The sequence below is a fragment of the Herpailurus yagouaroundi genome, unplaced genomic scaffold, assembly GCF_014898765.1.
Source record: "Herpailurus yagouaroundi ecotype Mexico unplaced genomic scaffold, PumYag 159, whole genome shotgun sequence".
Taxonomy (NCBI): domain Eukaryota; kingdom Metazoa; phylum Chordata; class Mammalia; order Carnivora; family Felidae; genus Herpailurus; species Herpailurus yagouaroundi.
This window is the reverse complement of record NW_024412400.1, coordinates 31,945,561-31,966,290: the sequence shown is the minus strand read 5'-3', so window position 1 is coordinate 31,966,290 and position 20,730 is coordinate 31,945,561. Positions and strand designations below refer to the sequence as shown.

The 20,730-nt window shown below is 38.1% G+C and overlaps 1 protein-coding gene across 4 annotated transcripts in view; it reads right to left on the bottom strand.

Annotated features, from left to right (window-relative positions):
* Positions 1-20,730, bottom strand: part of PPP2R3A (protein phosphatase 2 regulatory subunit B''alpha) — a 218,893-nt gene that overhangs the window by 73,540 nt on the left and 124,623 nt on the right. For all 4 annotated transcript variants that reach the window (XM_040480247.1, XM_040480250.1, XM_040480249.1 and 1 more), the window contains one exon: positions 8,211-8,285. In XM_040480247.1, the coding sequence (XP_040336181.1) occupies positions 8,211-8,285 (75 nt within the window). The remainder of the gene's footprint in view (positions 1-8,210; positions 8,286-20,730) is intronic.

Sequence of the window (20,730 nt, the reverse complement as noted above, 5' to 3'; positions counted from 1 at the left end):
GAATGAAGGCCCAAATTTCTGTTGCCCAGCTTTCCTTATCCTACTCCTGCTATCAGTGCTAACTCCTGACCCTTCAAAATCTAGCTCAACTTGCCAACTCCACAGGAAGCCCTAAAACAGGGACTAGGGTAGAGAGAGCTCTGTCTTCCGTGCTCCAATTGTCATGCGAGTCTCCTTCCGTTCTTCCTGTGGTTATATTCTAAACACACTGGTGTGGTCAGACACCTATCATCACCTCCAAACTCCAAAGTACCAGGTCTTTCTTGACTTGCATCCCAGTGCCTGATAATGGTGCTTTGCATATATCAGATAGCTAACAATTGCTTGATACATTTTTTATTTGAGGAATAATTGACATACATTAGTTTCAGGTATACATGATTACATATATTTATATACTGCAAAATGATCACCATATATAGTTACAGAATTTTTTTCTTGTGATAAGAACTCTTTACTCTCTTAGCAACTTTCAAATATGCAATATATTTGTATTTTTGTGCCGCATATTATTAACTATATATAGTATATACAGTATTAACTATAGTTATCATGCTGTACTTTATATTCCCATGACTTATTTACTCTATAACTGGAAGTTTGTACCTTTTAACTCCCTCTTCACCCATTTTGCCCCACCTACCCCCTGCCTTTGGAAACCACCAATCTGTTTTCTATATCTATGAGCTTAACTTTGTTTTTTTGTGTGTGTTTTTTTGGATTCCACATATAAGAGAGATCATACAGTATCTGTCTCTGACTGACTTATTTCACTTAGCGTAATATTTTCAGAGTTGATCTGTGTTGTTGCAGATGGCAAGATTTCATGAGTTAAGGGTGCCAACCCTGGCCATGTGTGCAGTTGAAATTCCACATATACCTTTTGACTCCCCCAAAACTTAACTACTAATAGCTTACTGTTGACTAGAAGCCTTACAAATAACAAAAACAGCTGATTAACATATATTCTGTACATGGTATATGTACTGTATAACTGTATTCTTACAATAAAGCTAGAGAAAATATTAAGAAAATCATAAGAAAGAGAAAATATATTTACAGTGCTATAAACAAAATCTGCATATAAATGGACCCATGCCGTTCAAACCCATGTTGTTCAAGGGTCAACTGTATGTATATACCTCATCTTCTTTATCCATCCACTGAGGAACACTTAGGTTGTTTCCATATTGTGGCTACTGTAAATAATGTTGCAATGAACATGGGGTGCATTTATCTTTTTGAGTTGGTATCTTTTTTTCTTCAGATAAATACCCTGCAGTAAAATTGCTGGATCATACAGTGGTTGTATTTTTAATTTTTTGAAGAATCTCATACAGTCTTCCATAGTGGGTGAACAAATTTACATCCACACCAACAGTGCACAAGGGTTCCTTTTTTTCTACATCCTTGCCAACACTTGTTATTTTCCTGTCTTTTTGTTATTAGTCATTCTAACAGGTGTGAGGTGACATCTCATTGTGGTTTTGATTTGCATTTCCCTGATGATTAGTGCTGTTGAGCACCTTTTCATGTACCTGTTGGCCATCTGTATGTCTTCCTTAGAAAACTGCTTGATAAATTAATGAGGTTTGAGAGTTGTGTAACAAAGACTTTCATATTGTACCTGTGATAAAGACATATGGGTTGGATTTGTAGCTAGTTGAATAACTCTAGTCAGCATTGTAAGTAGCAGATGGATGCCAACCCAAGAAAGGTCTCTAATTAGTATTTCATATAAATCCGTACTGTTGTTTGTGACTTACAGATAGATAGATGGCATATAAAGTGTACAGAAAACATAAAACAGAGAAGGGTAACTATATTCAAAATTATTGTAAAGGATACTATTAATTTAGTAATTTTTACTCTGGAGGAAAAAGTAAGACTAGAGTGTACCTGTGACCATGATCTGAATGGCTGACTATCAGGTGGGAGATTTGTCTCTGTGTTGCACCAGAAGCACAACTAAAACTACTGGATACTCCTTATACTAAAATGCTTTAAAATAAGCAAGAATTTCCTAAAATTAGCCCTATGAAGCAATGGGTTGTATAAAGTAGTAAGGTTTCTTCTCACCACAATTATTTAAAACAGGATTCCTGCATTAGATTCAAGCTAGGACTAGCTGGCATGTAATTTCTCTATTGGCTCCAATCATTCAGAATCTGACTTGAGGTGCTTCAGGGCAGAAAATGTGGCTTACTCAACAATGCATTCTTAACACTAGCTTGGCAAAAGTTCATATAAAGATGAACTCCTAAAAAAAAGATGGAGGCTTTTTAGCACAGAAATTATATATATGAAAATAAACATTAAGAATACCATTTATCATAGTTCCATGACTCCTCTCTCAAGTAAAAGTCAATTTCAATACATATTACACCAAAGTTTTATGTGTTGATTATATTTTTATCCTTATTATTTGATTTTGATTATAAATTTTCTTAACGTTTGAGTTTCCTACCAGTATTTTGTATTTATATACTCTTCAAATATATTATTTTGGGATGTACTGTGTTACACTTAAAATCATAAAGTTTTGACCTGTATTTATTTTTGCTTATTATTCATTTTTTATTTTATTTTATTTTATTTTTTTCAACGTTTATTTATTTTTGGGACAGAGAGAGACAGAGCATGAACGGGGGAGGGGCAGAGAGAGAGGGAGACACAGAATCGGAAACAGGCTCCAGGCTCTGAGCTATCAGCCCAGAGCCTGATGCGGGGCTCGAACTCACGGACTGCGAGATCGTGACCTGGCTGAAGTCGGACGCTTAACCGACTGCGCCAACCAGGCGCCCCTATTATTCATTTTTTAAAGAATTTTTAAAATTAATGTTTTGACTGTTAAGCATTTCCTATTTTTAGCCCCTAACTTACTTATCTAATAATATTAAAAAATGTATTCCTTTTCCATAGTCTAAATCTCTTTATTCAGTTGCCCCACTTCATCAGCACGTTTATTGGTTTCCACATTACTGATTCAGCATTTTAGCTTATTTAGGTAAGGATACCATCTAGTGGTGAGAACATGTAGCTGCTTGGTTCTACATCAATTACCCTTTTTTTTCCCCCTAATTTTGTTCTACAACTCTTAGGTAAATAAAAAAGAAATGAATCCCAACTTTAAAAATAGTAAACAAAATTTAAAAATTAATAATAGTAAAAATAATTGTTTATTAGCAGTGAGCGGAATGAAATTCGACAAATTTTTTTTTTACCAAGGGATATCCAGTTAACTTGATAGTTTGACTCTTAAATCAGTTTCCTTTCTTTTGCTTTGTATCTACTGAGCTGGAAACCTCTAATTTACAAGTATAGGTCACCAGGAATGCAAGTAAGTGTGTGGTGGCTCTATCAGACAGGTTTTGACAAGTGGATTGGATGAAGACAAAGAAATTAGAGATTGCTCATTGTAGGTAACCTAAATGCAGATGAACAGACTCAAATGCTGGAAGCATGGTTCTTCTACCTGACAGGAAGTGGTGAAAAGATTCTTAATCCACTCCGGTTAATACGGCTCTGAAAAGTATTTCTTCATGGTCTTCTGCAGAATGTGTACTTAAAAAAAATCTAATACACATTTCTTCCTTTCTCTGTCAAGAGGAGAAGTTCTCAAGGGGAAAGAGGCAAGCTGTTAGTAATCAGCAGTTTCCACCACAATTTAGTCATCTTAGGAAATATCAGTACATTGTCCTCAGCAATTAAAATCCTGGCATTTTGGTCTGAAGTGATGGCTTCAGGCCAATCAAGACATTGAATACATCGCTAAGACATCATCAGAGGAAGCCAGAGAATGTCTTTGCTGCCAGCACCAATATCACAAAGAAGTATTTTCAATCTCCTTGCTTATTTTTCAACGTTTATTTATTTTTGGGACAGAGAGAGACAGAGCATGAACGGGGGAGGGGCAGAGAGAGAGGGAGACACAGAATCGGAAACAGGCTCCAGGCTCTGAGCCATCAGCCCAGAGCCTGACGCGGGGCTCGAACTCACGGACCGCGAGATCGTGACCTGGCTGAAGTCGGACGCTTAACCGACTGCGCCACCCAGGCGCCCCAACAGTATCTTTTATTCACTGGCAATTTCTTTGCATGGCATGTGAAACTGCAAACTCAAGACTTTAAGTTGCTAGTATTTCCAATTTTCATTTCCATTCACTTTCAAGAGACTTATTTTTCAAATGCTAACTTGTCTCTGGAAATAAAGAAGAATACGGAGTAATTTTGGGTGCATTCTCTTGAGTAGTGATGTTCTTTTTGCTGTATGCATAGTTGGTGCTCTCTCCTTCCGTCTAAAAACAGCTGGCAAAATAATTAAACAAATGAAAAGTCTTTTCCTATAGCACAGGTTTTTAATTTTTTTTTTCAACGTTTTTTTATTTATTTTTGGGACAGAGAGAGACAGAGCATGAACGGGGGAGGGGCAGAGAGAGAGGGAGACACAGAATCGGAAACAGGCTCCAGGCTCCAAGCCATCAGCCCAGAGCCTGACGCGGGGCTCGAACTCATGGACCGCGAGATCGTGACCTGGCTGAAGTCGGACGCTTAACCGACTGCGCCACCCAGGCGCTCCTAGCACAGGTTTTTAGTGATAAATAGAAATAAAAAGTTGACCAATTTTTCTTCATCATATGAGTGCCACACATAAGCTAATATTTGAGTCATACTTTGTGTCAGTTTCTTCCAACTAAACAAAGTAAAATAACTGAATAATTCTGACACGCAAACAAAAGAATATACTAATTGTTCTACATCATATGGCACTGAGATTATATAACATTCAATAAATTAATTTAGATTTTTCTGAGATATCTGTCTTAAATTTCAAGCTTGATCTTCCTAAGTATCTTAGAAATAGCATGATCTGGGGCGCCTGGGTGGCGCAGTCGGTTAAGCGTCCGACTTCAGCCAGGTCACGATCTCGCGGTCCGTGAGTTCGAGCCCCGCGTCAGGCTCTGGGCTGATGGCTCAGAGCCTGGAGCCTGTTTCCGATTCTGTGTCTCCCTCTCTCTCTGCCCCTCCCCCGTTCATGCTCTGTCTCTCTCTGTCCCAAAAATAAATAAACGTTGAAAAAAAAACAAAAACAAAAACAAAAAAAAACAATAAAAAAAAAAATAGCATGATCTGATCAGTTTTTGCTACGAGCAGGATGGAGAATGATGCCTCTCTCATTCACTTTTATGCCGTTAACAACATTTCATTAATTTCATACTAGAAAACCTATTTTGCATTTCTTCTAGAAAAACTCACTGTACTCTGAAGTAATGCTTAAGTTCCAATGACTTCATGCCATTATTTGACCAGATTTCCCAATAGAAAAGGCACTGGGGAGAATAGATAACCAGTCCTTTAATAAAATTCTGTTTCCAGATATTCATGTGATACATTTTATATGCATTTTCTTTCTTTATTTAATTTTTAAAAATGTTTATTTATTTTGAGAGAGAGCGAGCGAGTGAGCATGAGTGGGGAAGAGCAGAGAGGCAGAGAGAGAGAGAGAGAGAGAGAGAGAGAGAGAGAGATAGGGAGGGAGGGAGGGAATCCCAAGCAGGCTCCACACTGTCAGTGCAGAGCCTGTAGCAGGGCTCTAAACTACCCAGGCGCCCTGCATTTTCCTTTTTTAGATGGCACTATGAAGTTATCACAATAGATGCACTTATCTTAGTACACAGAGATTCATATTCTACAGTCTCAGTTGGATCTTGTTTACTATTTATGATATGATGCTGTTTTGAATCACCCTGTTATCATTATTTCATCACAATTGTTTTATACTTTTGTAATTCTTTTTTTTTTTTAATTCTTTATTTTTTAAATTTATTTTTTGTTAGAGAGAGACAGAGCGTGAGCAGGGGAGGGGCAGAGAGAGAGAGACAGAAACAAAGAATCTGAAGCAGGCTCCAGGCTCTGAGCTGTCAGCACAGCCGAATCGACTGAGCCATCCAGGCGCCCCAGTATTTCTGAGTAATGATGGATTTAGTTTTGTGAATTGGGGATAAAAAAGCATAATAATAACAGAGTATAAATTTTAAAGATATAAATAATATGCAAATGCCATGAAAATGTGTGAGCAGAGATAATTGTATTCTGTTAAGTGTCCAATTTAGTTCTCTTTGTTCAATGATTAACATGACAGAATTTCTAGGAAAATATGAATTATATGTGAACAAAACTGTTTCATGGCTTTTTATTCTGAAATTATAAAACTTCCTGGAGACCACTTGCTAGATGACCACAGACCATCATGGGTCCAAGGATCATACTTCAACAAATAGAAGGTGTAGGGAAAGAAAATTTATCTCTATTTTACAATTCTATTATTTAAACATCTTTTCTAAGAATAAATTCCAATAAAGAGTTCTTCTGTAGACAGAATTTTCTGAATTGGTAGAAGGTTGAGCTGGATTATCTCTAAGATCTTTTCCAGCACTTAAGATTTTAAATTATGCTATTAATATGCCCTGGATTTATAGAACAATCAACAATCAGAACCAATAATTCCCTACGGGATTGAAGCCAGAGTTAATGTGTAGAATTCTTAAGCATATATAATTTCATTTATTCACTCAATAAATACTGTGTATCTAATATGTGCTAGTCCTTATTCTAGGTATTGGAGATTCTGCAGTGAAAGATATAGACAAATTCCCTGCTCTAATGGAGTTTCTACGACAGAGAAGGAGAATTTAAAATTTAAATATCAGATGATATATGAGCTAAGAAGAAAAATAAAGCAGAACAAATGAATAGAGAGAGAGTATAGGGGCGGGGGTAGAGGGAGAAGAAGGGTGAAGAAGAAAAGGCCTCACTAATAAGGGAATATCTGAGCATATAGCTGCATGAAGTAAAGGAGCAAAGTCATACAGAAATCTGTAGGAAGACTATTTCAGGCAGAGGAAAGAGTAAGAAAAAGCACCTGAGGCAGTGGAGTTGGTTTGTTCCAGGACACCACTATGGCCAAAGCACAGTAAAGGAGGGGCAGGGTAATAGGAGAGATGAGATTACATATGTTGTAAGGGTGTGTAAGGGTGTGTGTGTGTGTGTGTGTGTGTGTGTGTGTGTGTGTGTGTGTAGCAGGGGTTGGGGGGGGTATTAGGGAGAGTCTTGGCAAGGAAGAACGTTGGCTTTTACTCTGAGATGGAAACCACTGGAGGGTTTGAACAGAGGAGTGACATGATCTTACATTTTCAAAGGATTACTCTGCTTTGTGGGACTACACTTTAGGGCAACGAAGGTATAAGCAGGAAGGCCAATTAGAAGTAATCCAAGTGAGAAACAAGGGTGACTGTACCAGGGCGACTGTGGTGGCAGGAAGTTAGTACAGTGGTGTGGTTAACAGTCAAAAATAACTTGAGATAGTCTTAGAAGACAGTGACACCTTCTGGCTCAAAGAAAGACTTACAAAGTTTCACAACAGAAGAGAGCCAATGTAAAAGCCAAGAATGAAGTTCCTAAAGGAGAAAAATGGTAGTATTCTGTAGCTTGACAGAACCCAAGATATTCATGGTCAACAAAAAGTACCCTGAGAAGGTTCTCCTCAGAGGTGACTGCCTTGTAATATTATTTGAAGATGTAAGCCAGATACAAGGGCTATCTCGCTTGAGTGTGGCTATGTCAGAGGGGTTTGTCCTGGGGCTCATCTTTGGAATTCCTCTAAAGATAATCTGGGAGCTTGGGCAAAGATGCCGATGTGGTTGCAATGTGCACTCCAGGCCTGTGTGCTCTGACTCATAATTCATGCCTTGCCTATGACTAGTCAGCATGTTCTGTTAAATTCTTATATGATTTGTTTTCTAATTACATGTAGCTATTTCTCATTATCATTTCCGGTTCTAACTTTGAGACACATCTTTTTCTGGGAAAGACATATCTTTTTCTGGGAAAGGGTTATGAAATTTCTTTTCAGTATTATTTGCAAATGCTAAATGTCAATATCAATAACAAAGCAAAAAGGTACCTCACAAGACCAGACAGGATGAATATATTACTCTAATTTTGTAGACAAGAGACCTCTTAAGCACTTAGTACTTATAAGAAGGAAAATAGACATAAATCATGAATCCAATTTTACTGTACCTTCCTTCCACTTAAAATAATCATTATAGTCCATGTTATTTTGCATAAAGATCTGAAAGCCTGAATAGTAGACAGTGATAAAAAGGAAACTTGGAGAGTTATATTGAGACAAAAGTGGACCCAGCCTACCGTGGTGATGTAGCGAGAGTGGAATTCTGGAGCATCTTTCAGGAACGTGAGGCCAGGGTGCGTATCTACCACATCCTAAAGAAGATAAAACCAAAACCAAATTAACAAACACACCAAAAAACAAAAAAAAACTAAACGCCAACAGAATTTTTCCTTCCTGTAGAGTAAGTAGCCAGTTGAGCAAACCTGCTATTTTTGGAATACTGAACAATGCACTTAAAATTTAACACTTTATTACATACAAATTTTATTACAAGCATACTTATGTGTGCTTTTTGATATGCTAGTATACTTCAATAAAACATTAAAATTGTAATTTAACTATATTTGGTGGTTTGTGAATCAAATATCTTAGAGATATGTAATTCTAACATGTCAAGGCATGTCAGGGAAATTCACCACACAGATTCTGGGGTAGGGGTGGTTAAGAGAAATTTACACACACAAGTGACAAGACACAAGCCAACTATAATGATTCTTTCTTAACCTAGAGACATGGGAAATATCTGAGGAAAAAAAAATAGCCATGTAGCCAAGGAGTTTGAAATCTATGTTAAATTGTATGGGTCAGCTAATGTCCATCAGAATAACTGTGTGGACAAATCTATTTTTAATGTAGGATTTTAGTTTTATTTTAAAATCTGCTTTTTCTCATGGAAGACTATTAGAATTTTAAAACCCTGAAATACCATTTTTCTTTTCTTTTTTCTTTTTAATGTTTGTTTATTTTTGAGTGAGAGAGCATGAGCGGGGGAGGGGCAGAGAGAGAGAGGGAGACACAGAATCTGAAGGAGGCTCCAGGCTCTGGGCTGTCAGCACAGAGTTTGATGTAGGGCCCGGACTCATGAGCTGCGAGATCATGACCTGAGTTGAAGTTGGACACTTAACCGACTGAGCCACCCAGGCGACCCAACCATTTTTATTTTCTAATTAGATTTTAAAGCACTTTGAATAAACCTGGAGAACCTATTGGAGATGATTATTGTTAATTTAATAACCAGAGGCAACAGCAATGCCAACATAGATATAATCTATTAATTGGTTATAAATGGACAGACATCAATTATTATCTCTTTTCTTCGATTCTTCAGAATGGTTAGCTATACATACCTACCAACACAGTCTCAAAGCAATGGACCTTACTATTTAACTTTTTATTTGGAAATAATTTTAGACCAAGGGAAAAGTTACAAAAATATTAGAGATTTCTATGCCCTTCTCTCAGCTTTCCATAATGGCAACAACTTACAAACCATAGTATAATGATCAAAACTAGGAAATGAACATCGATACAATACTACACTACAGACATTATTCAAATTTTACCAGCTTTTCCCTTAGTGTTTTTTTCTGTTCCAGGATCCTAGTTTAGTTCTTGTGTCTCATTGTCTCATGGAACTCTGACAGTTCCTCAGTCTTGTATTTTATGATTTTGACATTCTTAATGAGTCCTGGTCAATTATTCCGTAGAATGTCTCTCAACATGGTTTTGTCTGATGTTTTCTCATGATTAGATTAAGATTACACATTTTCAGCAGGTATATGACAGAAGTGGTATTGTGTCCTTTTCAGTCATATGAGAGTATGATGTAGATATGTCTTATATCTTGTAGAGTTAATGTTGATCACATTTGGCTGAAATGGTGACTGCTGGGTTTGCTATCTTATTTTCCCTCAATAATTAATAAATCTTGTAGGGGGAGATACTTGGAGACTCTGCTAATATCCTGTTTCTCTGCAAATTTTTGCCCAGTGATATTAGCAGTCATTTGTAGAACCTATGACATTTATACTGTGGTGTTTATTTTGTATTTTCCTCATTCTTTCTACATTTATTAACTAGAATTCTTTTGTAAGGAAGAGCTATCCCTCCTCTCCCACATATTTATTTGTTCAGTTCATATCAGTATAGATTCATGGGTATTCTTTATTCTATGGGTTACAATCCAACACTATAATTATTTATTTTGTTGCTCAAATTGATATTGCTGTGGCCACTGGGAACTCAAACAGGACATGCCCCATCCTTTTGCAAGCACTTTTATACTTTCTGGTATCACAACATGGTCCAGGCTCATATTATATTTTCCTTGTTACAATCCTGGAATCAACCCTTTTCCCCAAATAGCCCTGGGTCCTTTATTGGGAAATGGTATTTAAAAACCATGTAGAAATCTGGGTGCTAGATGTGCTCATTACTTCTAGGGTGTCACTGCTCCTGGACCCTCTTAGCAGGAAGAACTAGGAATATATGTATGTACAGCAGTCCTCCCCTTATCTGCTGGGGAGATGTTCCAAGACTCCCAGGGGCTGCCTGAAATTACAAACAGTAGTGAACCCTATACTATGTTTTTTTCCTATACATATGATAAAGTTTAATTTATAAATTAGGCCCAGTAAGAGGTTAACAACAATAATGAAATAATTATAACAATATACTGCAATAAAAGTTATGTGAATATGATTTCTCTCTCAAAATATCTCATTGTACTACTCTACTCACCTTTTTACTTGTGATATGAGATGATAAAATGCCTCACGGTGAGATGAAATGAGGTGATTAACTTAGGCATTGTGACGTAGCCTTGGGCCACTACTCACCAACTGACATTATGTCAGGAGGATCACCTGCTTCTAGACTGCAGTTACCTCAATAACTGAATAAATGAAACTGCATATAAAGGGGGAACTCCGTATACTAATCCACGCATACACACTTCTCTTTCTTTCTATATTTATCTATTTATGCTAAAAACTATGTAATCATATAGATAATGGGTTCTAACCACAAGGTTCATTCTAACCTTCCCTCTTTCCTTTCTAACTTTAACGGAAAGGCCAACCTATATTGCACTGAGAAACAAATTTACTAAAGAGAGTACAGTATTTGTGCATAGTTCTTTTTGTCGTTAGTCATATGGTATCCAATTAAAATACTGTTTTCCAGGGTTACTTAGGTTAGCTCTCTTCCTGTTCTTCCTTCATCCTCTTTGATGTGGTTATAATACAGTTTAGTTCATTTGCTACTGTTTATTACTTTATTCTGAGTTTCTTTCCCACAGTTACAGGTTGATTTTAATTCATTACTTCTTAGAGGGAGAGTATTTGAACATTACTATGGTTCTACAAGTCAAAGCTAACATAGAATTGACATCGTAACAATTTCAAGTTCTCCCACTCATAAAGACCTCTCTCTCCATTTACATAAATCTTATTTCACGTCTCTCAGCAACGTTTTGCTGTTTTTAGTGTATGGGTCTTGCACACCTTTGTCAGATTCATCTCTAAATATTTAATATTTTTGGGTGGTATTACAAATGGCATTCAATTTCCAATTTCTGTTGCTGGTATATGGAAGAATTGATTTTTGTATTCTGATCATGTCATCTGTAAACTTTCCAAACTCTCTTATTAAATACAGTTTTAGCAGCATCCCACAAACTTTGACATGTTCTCATTCAGTTCAAGATAATTCTTAATTTTCCTTTTGATTTCTTCTCTGACTCATGGGTTATTTAAAAGTGCTAGTTATCAAATATTTGGAGAATTTTCAAAGATCTTTCATGATTTCTAATTTAATCCCATTAAAGTCAAAGAAATCCTTTATTCTGTGATGATTCAGTTTATGAACTAAATTTTGAAAATTTATTGAGATTTCTTCTATGGCCCAGAATATGGTCTATCTTGGTAAATATTCTGTGTACATGTTAAAGGAACGTGTATTCTACTGCTGATTGGTAAAGAGTAACATAAATGTCAATTAGGTCAAGTTGGTTCATAGTATTGTTCAAATGTTCTATATCCTTATTGATTTCTCTCAACTTGTTCATTATTGAGAGCAGCACATGGAAATCTGCAATTATAATTGTGAATGTATCTTTGCAGTTCTATCAGATTTTGCTTCATGCATTTTGAAGGTCTGTTGTAAGGTCCACAAACATTTATTTTTATTTTATTTTTAAAAATTTTGTTACCTAATATTTTTTAATTTTTTAAATTTTTATTAACTTTATTATTTTTTAATTTACATCCAAATTAGTTAGTATATAGTGCAATAATGATTTCAGGAGTAGAGTTCTTAATCCCCCCCTCCCACAACACCTCCAGTAACCCTGTCTGTTTTCCATATTTAAGAGTCTCTTATGTTTTGTCCCCCTCCCTGTTTTTATATTATTTTTGTTTCCCTTATGTTCATCTGTTTTGTCTCTTAAAGTCCTCATACAAGTCATATGATATTTGTCTTTTTCTGACTAATTTCACTTAGTATCATGCCCTTGAGTTCCATCCACGTAGTTGCAAATGACAAGATTTCATTCTTTTTGATTGCTAAATAATACTCCATTGTATACATCTACCACATCTTCTTTATCCATTCATCCATCGATGGACATTTGGGCTCTTCCCATACTTTGGCTGTTGCTAATAGTACTGCTATAAACATTGGGATGCTTGTGCCCCTTCAAAACAGCATACCTATATCCTTTGGGTAAATGCCTAGTAGTGCAATTGCTGGCTAGTAGGGTAGTTCCATTTTTAATTTTTGAGGAACCTCCATACTGTTTTCCAGAGTGGCTGCACCAGCTTGCATTCCCACCAACAATGCAAAAGAGATCCTCTTTCTCCACATCCTCGCCAACATCTGTTGTTGCCTGAGTTGTTAATGTTAGCCATTCTGACAGGTGTGAGGTGGTATCTCATTGTGGTTTTGATTTGTATTTCCCTGATGATGAGTGATGTTGAGCATTTTTTCATGTGCTTGTTGGCCATCTGGATGTCTTCTTTAGATAAGTATCTATTCATGTCTTTTCCCCATTTCTTCACTGGATTAATTGTTTTTTTGGGTGTTGACACTGATGAGTTCTTTACAGATTTTGGATACTAACCCTTTATCTGATACGTCGTTTGCAAATATCTTCTCCCATTCTGTCGGTTGCCTTTTAGTTTTGTTGATTATTTCCTTCGCTGTGCAGGTTTTTATTTTGATGAGGTCCCAGTAGTGCATTTTTGCTTTTGTTTCCCTTGCCTCTGGAGACGTGTTGAGTAAGAAGTTGCTGTGGCCAAGGTCAAAGAGGTTTCTGCCTGCTTTCTCCTCAAGGATTTTGATGGCTTCCCATCTTACACTTAGGTCTTTCATTCATTTTGAGTTTAGTTTTGTGTCTGGTGTAAGAAAGTGGTCCAGGTTCATTCTTCTGCATGTTGCTATCCAGTTTTCCCAGCACCACTTGCTGAAGAGACTGTCTTTATTCCATTGGATATTCTTTCCTGCTTTGTCAAAGTTTAGTTACCCATACGTTTGTGGGTCCATTTTTGGGTTCTCTATTCTGTTCCATTGATCTGAATGTCTGTTCTTGTGCCAGTACCATACTGTCCAGTAGATTACAGCTTTGTAGTCTATCTTGAAGTCTGGGATTGTGATGCCTCCTGCTTTGGTTTTCTTTTTCTTTTTTTTTTTTTAATTTATATATGAAATTTATTGTCAAATTGGTTTCCATACAACACCCAGTGCTCATCCCAAAAGGTGCCCTCCTCAATACCCATCACCCACCCTCTCCTCCCTCCCACCCCCCATCAACCCTTAGTTTGTTCTCAGTTCTCAACAGTCTCTTATGCTTTGGCTCTCTCCCACTCTAACCTCTTTTTTTTTTTTTTCCTTCCCCTCCCCCATGGGTTCCTGTTAAGTTTCTCAGGATCCACATAAGAGTGAAACCATATGGTATCTGTCTTTCTCTGTATGGCTTATTACACTTAGCATCACACTCTCCAGTTCCATCCACATTGCTACAAAAGGCCATATTTCATTTTTTCTCATTGCCACGTAGTATTCCATTGTGTATATAAACCACAATTTCTTTATCCATTCATCAGTTGATGGACATTTAGGCTCTTTCCATAATTTGGCTATTGTTGAGAGTGCTGCTATGAACATTGGGGTACAAGTGCCCCTAGGCATCAGTACTCCTGTGTCCCTTGGATAAATTCCTAGCAGTGCTATTGCTGGGTCATAGGGTAGGTCTATTTTTAATTTTCTGAGGAACCTCCACACTGCTTTCCAGAGCGGCTGCACCAATTTGCATTCCCACCAACAGTGCAAGAGGGTTCCCGTTTCTCCACATCCTCTCCAGCATCTATAGTCTCCTGATTTGTTCATTTTGGCCACTCTGACTGGCGTGAGGTGATACCTGAGTGTGGTTTTGATTTGTATTTCCCTGATAAGGAGCGACGCTGAACATTTTTTCATGTGTCTGTTGGCCATCCGGATGTCTTCTTTAGAGAAGTGTCTATTCATGTTTTCTGCCCATTTCTTCACTGGGTTATTTGCTTTTCGGGCGTGGAGTTTGGTGAGCTCTTTATAGATTTTGGAGACTAGCCCTTTGTCCGATATGTCATTTGCAAATATCTTTTCCCATTCCGTTGGTTGCCTTTTAGTTTTGTTGGTTGTTTCCTTTGCTGTGCAGAAGCTTTTTATCTTCATAAGGTCCCAGTAATTCACTTTTGTTTTTAATTCCCTTGCCTTTGGGGATGTGTCGAGTAAGAGATTGCTACGGCTGAGGTCAGAGAGGTCTTTTCCTGCTTTCTCCTCTAAGGTTTTGATGGTTTCCTGTCTCACATTCAGGTCCTTTATCCATTTTGAGTTTATTTTTGTGAATGGTGTCAGAAAGTGGTCTAGTTTCAACCTTCTGCATGTTGCTGTCCAGTTCTCCCAGCACCATTTGTTAAAGAGACTGTCTTTTTTCCATTGGATGTTCTTTCCTGCTTTGTCAAAGATTAGTTGGCCATACGTTTGTGGGTCTAGTTCTGGGGTTTCTATTCTATTCCATTGGTCTCTGTGTCTGTTTTTGTGCCAATACCATGCTGTCTTGATGATGACAGCTTTGTAGTAGAGGCTAAAGTCTGGGATTGTGATGCCTCCTGCTTTGGGCTTCTTCTTCAAAATTACTTTGGCTATTCGGGGCCTTTTGTGGTTCCATATGAATTTTAGGATTGCTTGTTCTAGGTTCGAGAAGAATGCTGGTGCAATTTTGATTGGGATTGCATTGAATGTGTAGATAGCTTTGGGTAGTATTGACATTTTGACAATATTTATTCTTCCAATCCATAAGCAGGGAATGTCTTTCCATTTCTTTAAATCTTCTTCAATTACCTTCATAAGCTTTCTATAGTATGCAGCATACAGATCCTTTACATCTTTGGTTAGATTTATTCCTAGGTATTTTATGCTTCTTGGTGCAATTGTGAATGGGATCAGTTTCTTTATTTGTCTTTCTGTTGCTTCATTGTTAGTGTATAAGAATGCAACTGATTTCTGTACATTGATTTTGTATCCTGCAACTTTGCTGAATTCATGTATCAGTTCCAGCAGACTTTTGGTGGAGTCTGTCGGATTTTCCATGTATAATATCATGTCATCTGCAAAAAGCGAAAGCTTGACTTCATCTTTGCCAATTTGGATGCCTTTGATTTCCTTTTGTTGTCTGATTGCTGATGCTAGAACTTCCAGCACTATGTTAAACAACAGCGGTGAGAGTGGGCATCCCTGTCGTGTTCCTGATCTCAGGGAAAAAGCTCTCAGTTTTTCCCCATTGAGGATGATGTTAGCTGTGGGCTTTTCATAAATGGCTTTTATGATCTTTAAGTATGTTCCTTCTATCCCGACTTTCTCAAGGGTTTTTATTAAGAAAGGGTGCTGGATTTTGTCAAAGGCCTTTTCTGCATCGATTGACAGGATCATATGGTTTTTCTCTTTTTTTTTGTTAATGTGATGTATCACGTTGATTGATTTGCGAATGTTGAACCAGCCCTGCATCCCAGGAATGAATCCCACTTGATCATGGTGAACAATTCTTTTTATATGCCGTTGAATTCGATTTGCTAGTATCTTATTGAGAATTTTGGCATCCGTATTCATCAGGGATATTGGCCTGTAGTTCTCTTTTTTTACTGGGTCTCTGTCTGGTTTAGGAATCAAAGTAATACTGGCTTCATAGAATGAGTCTGGAAGTTTTCCTTCCCTTTCTATTTCTTGGAATAGCTTGAGAAGGATAGGTATTATCTCTGCTTTAAACGTCTGGTAGAACTCCCCTGGGAAGCTATCTGGTCCTGGACTCTTATTTGTTGGGAGATTTTTGATGACTGATTCAATTTCTTCGCTGGTTATGGGTCTGTTCCAGCTTTCTATTTCCTCCTGAGTTTTGGAAGAGTGTGGGTGTTCAGGAATTTGTCCATTTCTTCCAGGTTGTCCAATTTGTTGGCATATAATTTTTCATAGTATTCCCTGATAATTGTTTGTATCTCTGAGGGATTGGTTGTAATAATTCCATTTTCATTCATGATTTTATCTATTTGGGTCATCTCCCTTTTCTTTTTGAGAAGCCTGGCTAGAGGTTTGTCAATTTTGTTTATTTTTTCAAAAAAACCAACTCTTGGTTTCATTGATCTGCTCTACAGTTTTTTTAGATTCTATATTGTTTATTTCTGCTCTGATCTTTATTATTTCTCTTCTTCTGCTGGGTTTAGGCTGCCTTTGCTGTTCTGCTTCTATTTCCTTTAGGTGTGCTGTTAGATTTTGTATTTGGGATTTTTCTTGTTTCTTGAGATAGGCCTGGATTGCAATGTATTTTCCTCTCAGGACTGCCTTCGCTGCATCCCAAAGCGTTTGGATTGTTGTATTTTCATTTTCGTTTGTTTCCATAGATTTTTAAATTTCTTCTCTAATTGCCTGGTTGACCCATTCATTCTTTAGTAGGGTGTCCTTTAACCTCCATGCTTTTGGAAGTTTTCCAGACTTTTTCCTGTGGTTGATTTCAAGTTTCAAAGCATTGTGGTCTGAAAGTGTGCATGGTATGATTTCAATTCTTGTATACTTATGAAGGGCTGTTTTGTGACCCAGTATGTGGTCTATCTTGGAGAATGTTCCATGTGCACTCGAGAAGAAAGTATATTCTGTTGCTTTGGGATGCAGAGTTCTAAATATATATGTCAAGTCCATCTGATCCAATGTATCATTCAGGGCCCTTGTTTCTTTATTGATCCTGTGTCTAGATGACCTATCCATTGTTGTAGGTGGGGTATTAAAGTCCCCTGCAAGTACCACATTCTTATCAATAAGGTTGCTTATGTTTGTGATTGTTTTATATATTTGGGGGCTCCCGTATTTGGCACATAGGTATTTATAATTATTAGCTCTTCCTGATGGATAGACCCTGTAATTATTATATAATCCCCTTCTTCATCTCTTGTTACAGCCTTTAATTTAAAGTCTAGTTGGTCTGATATAAGTATGGCTACTCCAGCTTTCTTTTGACTTCCAGTAGCATGATAGAGAGTTCTCCATCTCCTCACTTTCAATCTGAAGGTATCCTCAGGTCTAAAGTGAATCTCCTGTAGACAGTAAATAGATGGGTTTTTTTTTTAAATCCATTCTGATACCCTATGTCTTTTGGTTGGAGCATTTAGTCCATTTACATTCAGTGTTATTATTGAAAGATATGGGTTTAGAGTCATTGTGATGTCTGTAGGTTTCATGCTTGTAGTGATGTCTCTGGTACTTTGTGGTCCTTGCAACATTTCACTCACAGAATCCCACTTAGGATCTCTTGCAGGGCTGGTTTAGTGGTGATGAATTCCTTCAGTTTTTGTTTGGGAAGACCTTTATCTCTCCTTCTATTCCGAATAACAGACTTGCTGCATAAAGGATTCTCGGCTGCATATTTTTTCTGTTCACCACATTGAAGATTTCCTGCTAGTCCTTTCTGGCCTGCCAAGTTTCAATAGATAAGTCTGCCACTACTCTTATATGTCTACCTTTGTAAGTTAGAGCCTGTTTATCCCTAGCTGCTTTCAGAATTTTCTTTTTATCCTTGTATTTTGCCAGTTTCACTATGATATGTCATGCAGAAGATTGATTCAAGTTATGTCTGAAGGGAGTTCTCTGTGCCTCTTGGATTTCAATGCCTTTTTCCTTCCCCAGATCAGGGAAGTTCTCAGCTATGATTTGTTCAAGTACACCTTCAGCCCCTTTCTCTCTCTTGTCTTCTTCTTCTGGAATTCCTATGATATGGATATTTTTCCATTTAATTGCATCACTTAGTTCTCTAATTCTCCCCTCATACTGCTGGATTTTTTTTTTAATCTTTTTCTCAGCTTCCTCTTTTTCCATAATTTTATCTTCTAGTTCACCTATTCTCTCCTCTGCCTCTTCAATCCGAGCTGTGGTCGACTCCATTTTATTTTGCACCTCATTTATAGCATTTTTTAGCTCCTCATGACTATTTCTTAGTCCCTTGATCTCTGTAGCAATAGATTCTCTGCTGTCCTCTATGCTTTCTTCAAGCCCAGTGATTAATTTTATGACTATTATTCTAAATTCTTGTTCCATTATATTGCTCAAATTGTTTTTGATCAATTCGTTAGCGGTTGCTACTTCCTGGAGTTTCTTTTGAGGAGAATTCTTCCATTTCGTCATTTTGAGTAGTCCCTGCAGTGGCTCCAAACCACAGGGTACTTCCCCTGTGCTGTCCGGAGTAACTTGTGTTAGTGGCAGGGCCTCAGTCAGACCTGATGTCTGCCCCCAGCCCACCGCTGGGGCCACAGTCAGACTGGTGTGTACTTTATCTTCCCCTCTCCCAGGGGCAGGACTCACTGTGGAGTGGTGTGGCCCCTGTCTGGGCTACTTGCACACTGCCAGGCTTGTGGTGCAGCTTCGATGGGATCTGAGTTATTAGCCAGGGTGGATCTGCAAGGTGCACAGGGGCAGGAGGGGCAGGCTTAGTTCACTTTGCTGTAGGTGGTCCCCTGTGGGAGGGGCCCTGCAGCACCGGAAGGAGGTGGAGGGATGGATCCACAGAAGCACAGTGTTGGGCGTTTGCACGGTGCAACCAAGTTTGGTGATGGGAACTGGTTCCCTCTGTAATTTCATCTGGGGGATGGGAGAGGGAAATGGCACTTACCAGCGCCTTTGTTCCCCCACCGAGCTGAGCTCTGTCTTCCGGGGCTCAACAACACTCCCTCCTGGTGTCCTCTCACCCTCCCCACTCTCTGAGAGCAGAGCTGTTGACTTTTAACATTCCAGATGCTAATTCCCGCTGGCTGTCAGAACTCACGGAGTCTGGCCCCTCTGCTTCTGCAAGCCAGACTTCGGGGGCTCTGCCTTGCTGGGCGGGCTGCCCCTCCAACGCCCTGGCTCCCTCCCATCATCTGTGTAGCATGCACCACCTCTCTGCCCTTCCTACCCTCTTCCATAGGCCTCTTGTCTATGCCTGGCTCCGGAGAGTCCATTCTGCTGGTCTTCTGGCGGCTTTCTGGGTTATTTAGGCAGATGTAGGTGGAATCTAAGTGATCAGCAAGACGAGGTGAGCCCAGTGTCCTTCTATGCCAGCATCTTCAGCTCTTGAATCTTTCATTCTTGGTTTTATTTATTTCGGTCCTTTCTTTTTTCCTTTTGATCAAACTGGCTAGTGGTTTGTCAATTTTGTTAATTCTATCAAGGAACCAGCTTCTGGTTTCATTGATCTGTTCTACTGTTTTTTTGGTTCCGATAGCATTAATTTCTGTTCTAATCTTTATTATTTCCTGTCTTCTGCTGGTTTTGGGTTTTATTTGCTGTTCTTTTTCCAGCTCTTTAAGATGTAAGGTGTGAGATCTGAGATCTTTCTTCCTTCTTTAGGAAGGCCTGGATTGCTACACATTTTCTTCTTATGACCACCTTTGCTGCGTCCCAGAGGTTTTGGGTTGTGGTGTTATCATTTTTATGGGCTTCCATATACTTTTTAATTTTCTCTTTAACTTCTTGGTTAGCCCATTCATGCTTTAGTATGATGATCTTCAGTCTCCAAGTATTTGTTACCTTTCCAAATTTTTTCTTGTGATTGATATTGAGTTTCATACCGTTGTGGTCTGAAAATACGCACAGTATGATCTCAATCTTTTTGTATGTGCTGAGGGCTGATTTGTGTCCCAGTATGTGGTCTATTCTGGAGAATATGCCATGTGCACTGGAGAAGAATGTATATTCTGCTGCTTTAGGATGAAATGTTCTGAATATATATGTTAAGTCCATCTGGTCCAGTGTGTCATTCAAAGCCATTGTTTTCTTGCTGATTTTTTGATTAGATGATCTGTCCATTGCTGTGAGTGGGGTGGGTCCATAAACATTTAGATTCACCATGTTGTTATACTGAATTGTCATATTCTTGAATATATGAATTGTTCTATTCTTGATGAATTGATCCCTGTATCATTCTTGTTTTAGTCTTCATGAATTGTTACGTTCCTGATGAATCAACTGATCCCTTTATCTTTCCCTAGCAACAGTATTTACTTTAAAACTTTGTCTGATACTAATACAGCTGCCCAGCTTTCTTTTCTTTTTGTGGCAAAAAACCCAACATAACATAAAATTCATCCTCCCAACAATTTCTGACTGTATAGTACAATACTGTCAACCACTTACCCATTGTTGTGCGACAGGTCCCTCCCACTCCAATTGTGCATAAATGAAACTCTACACCCACCAAACAACTCC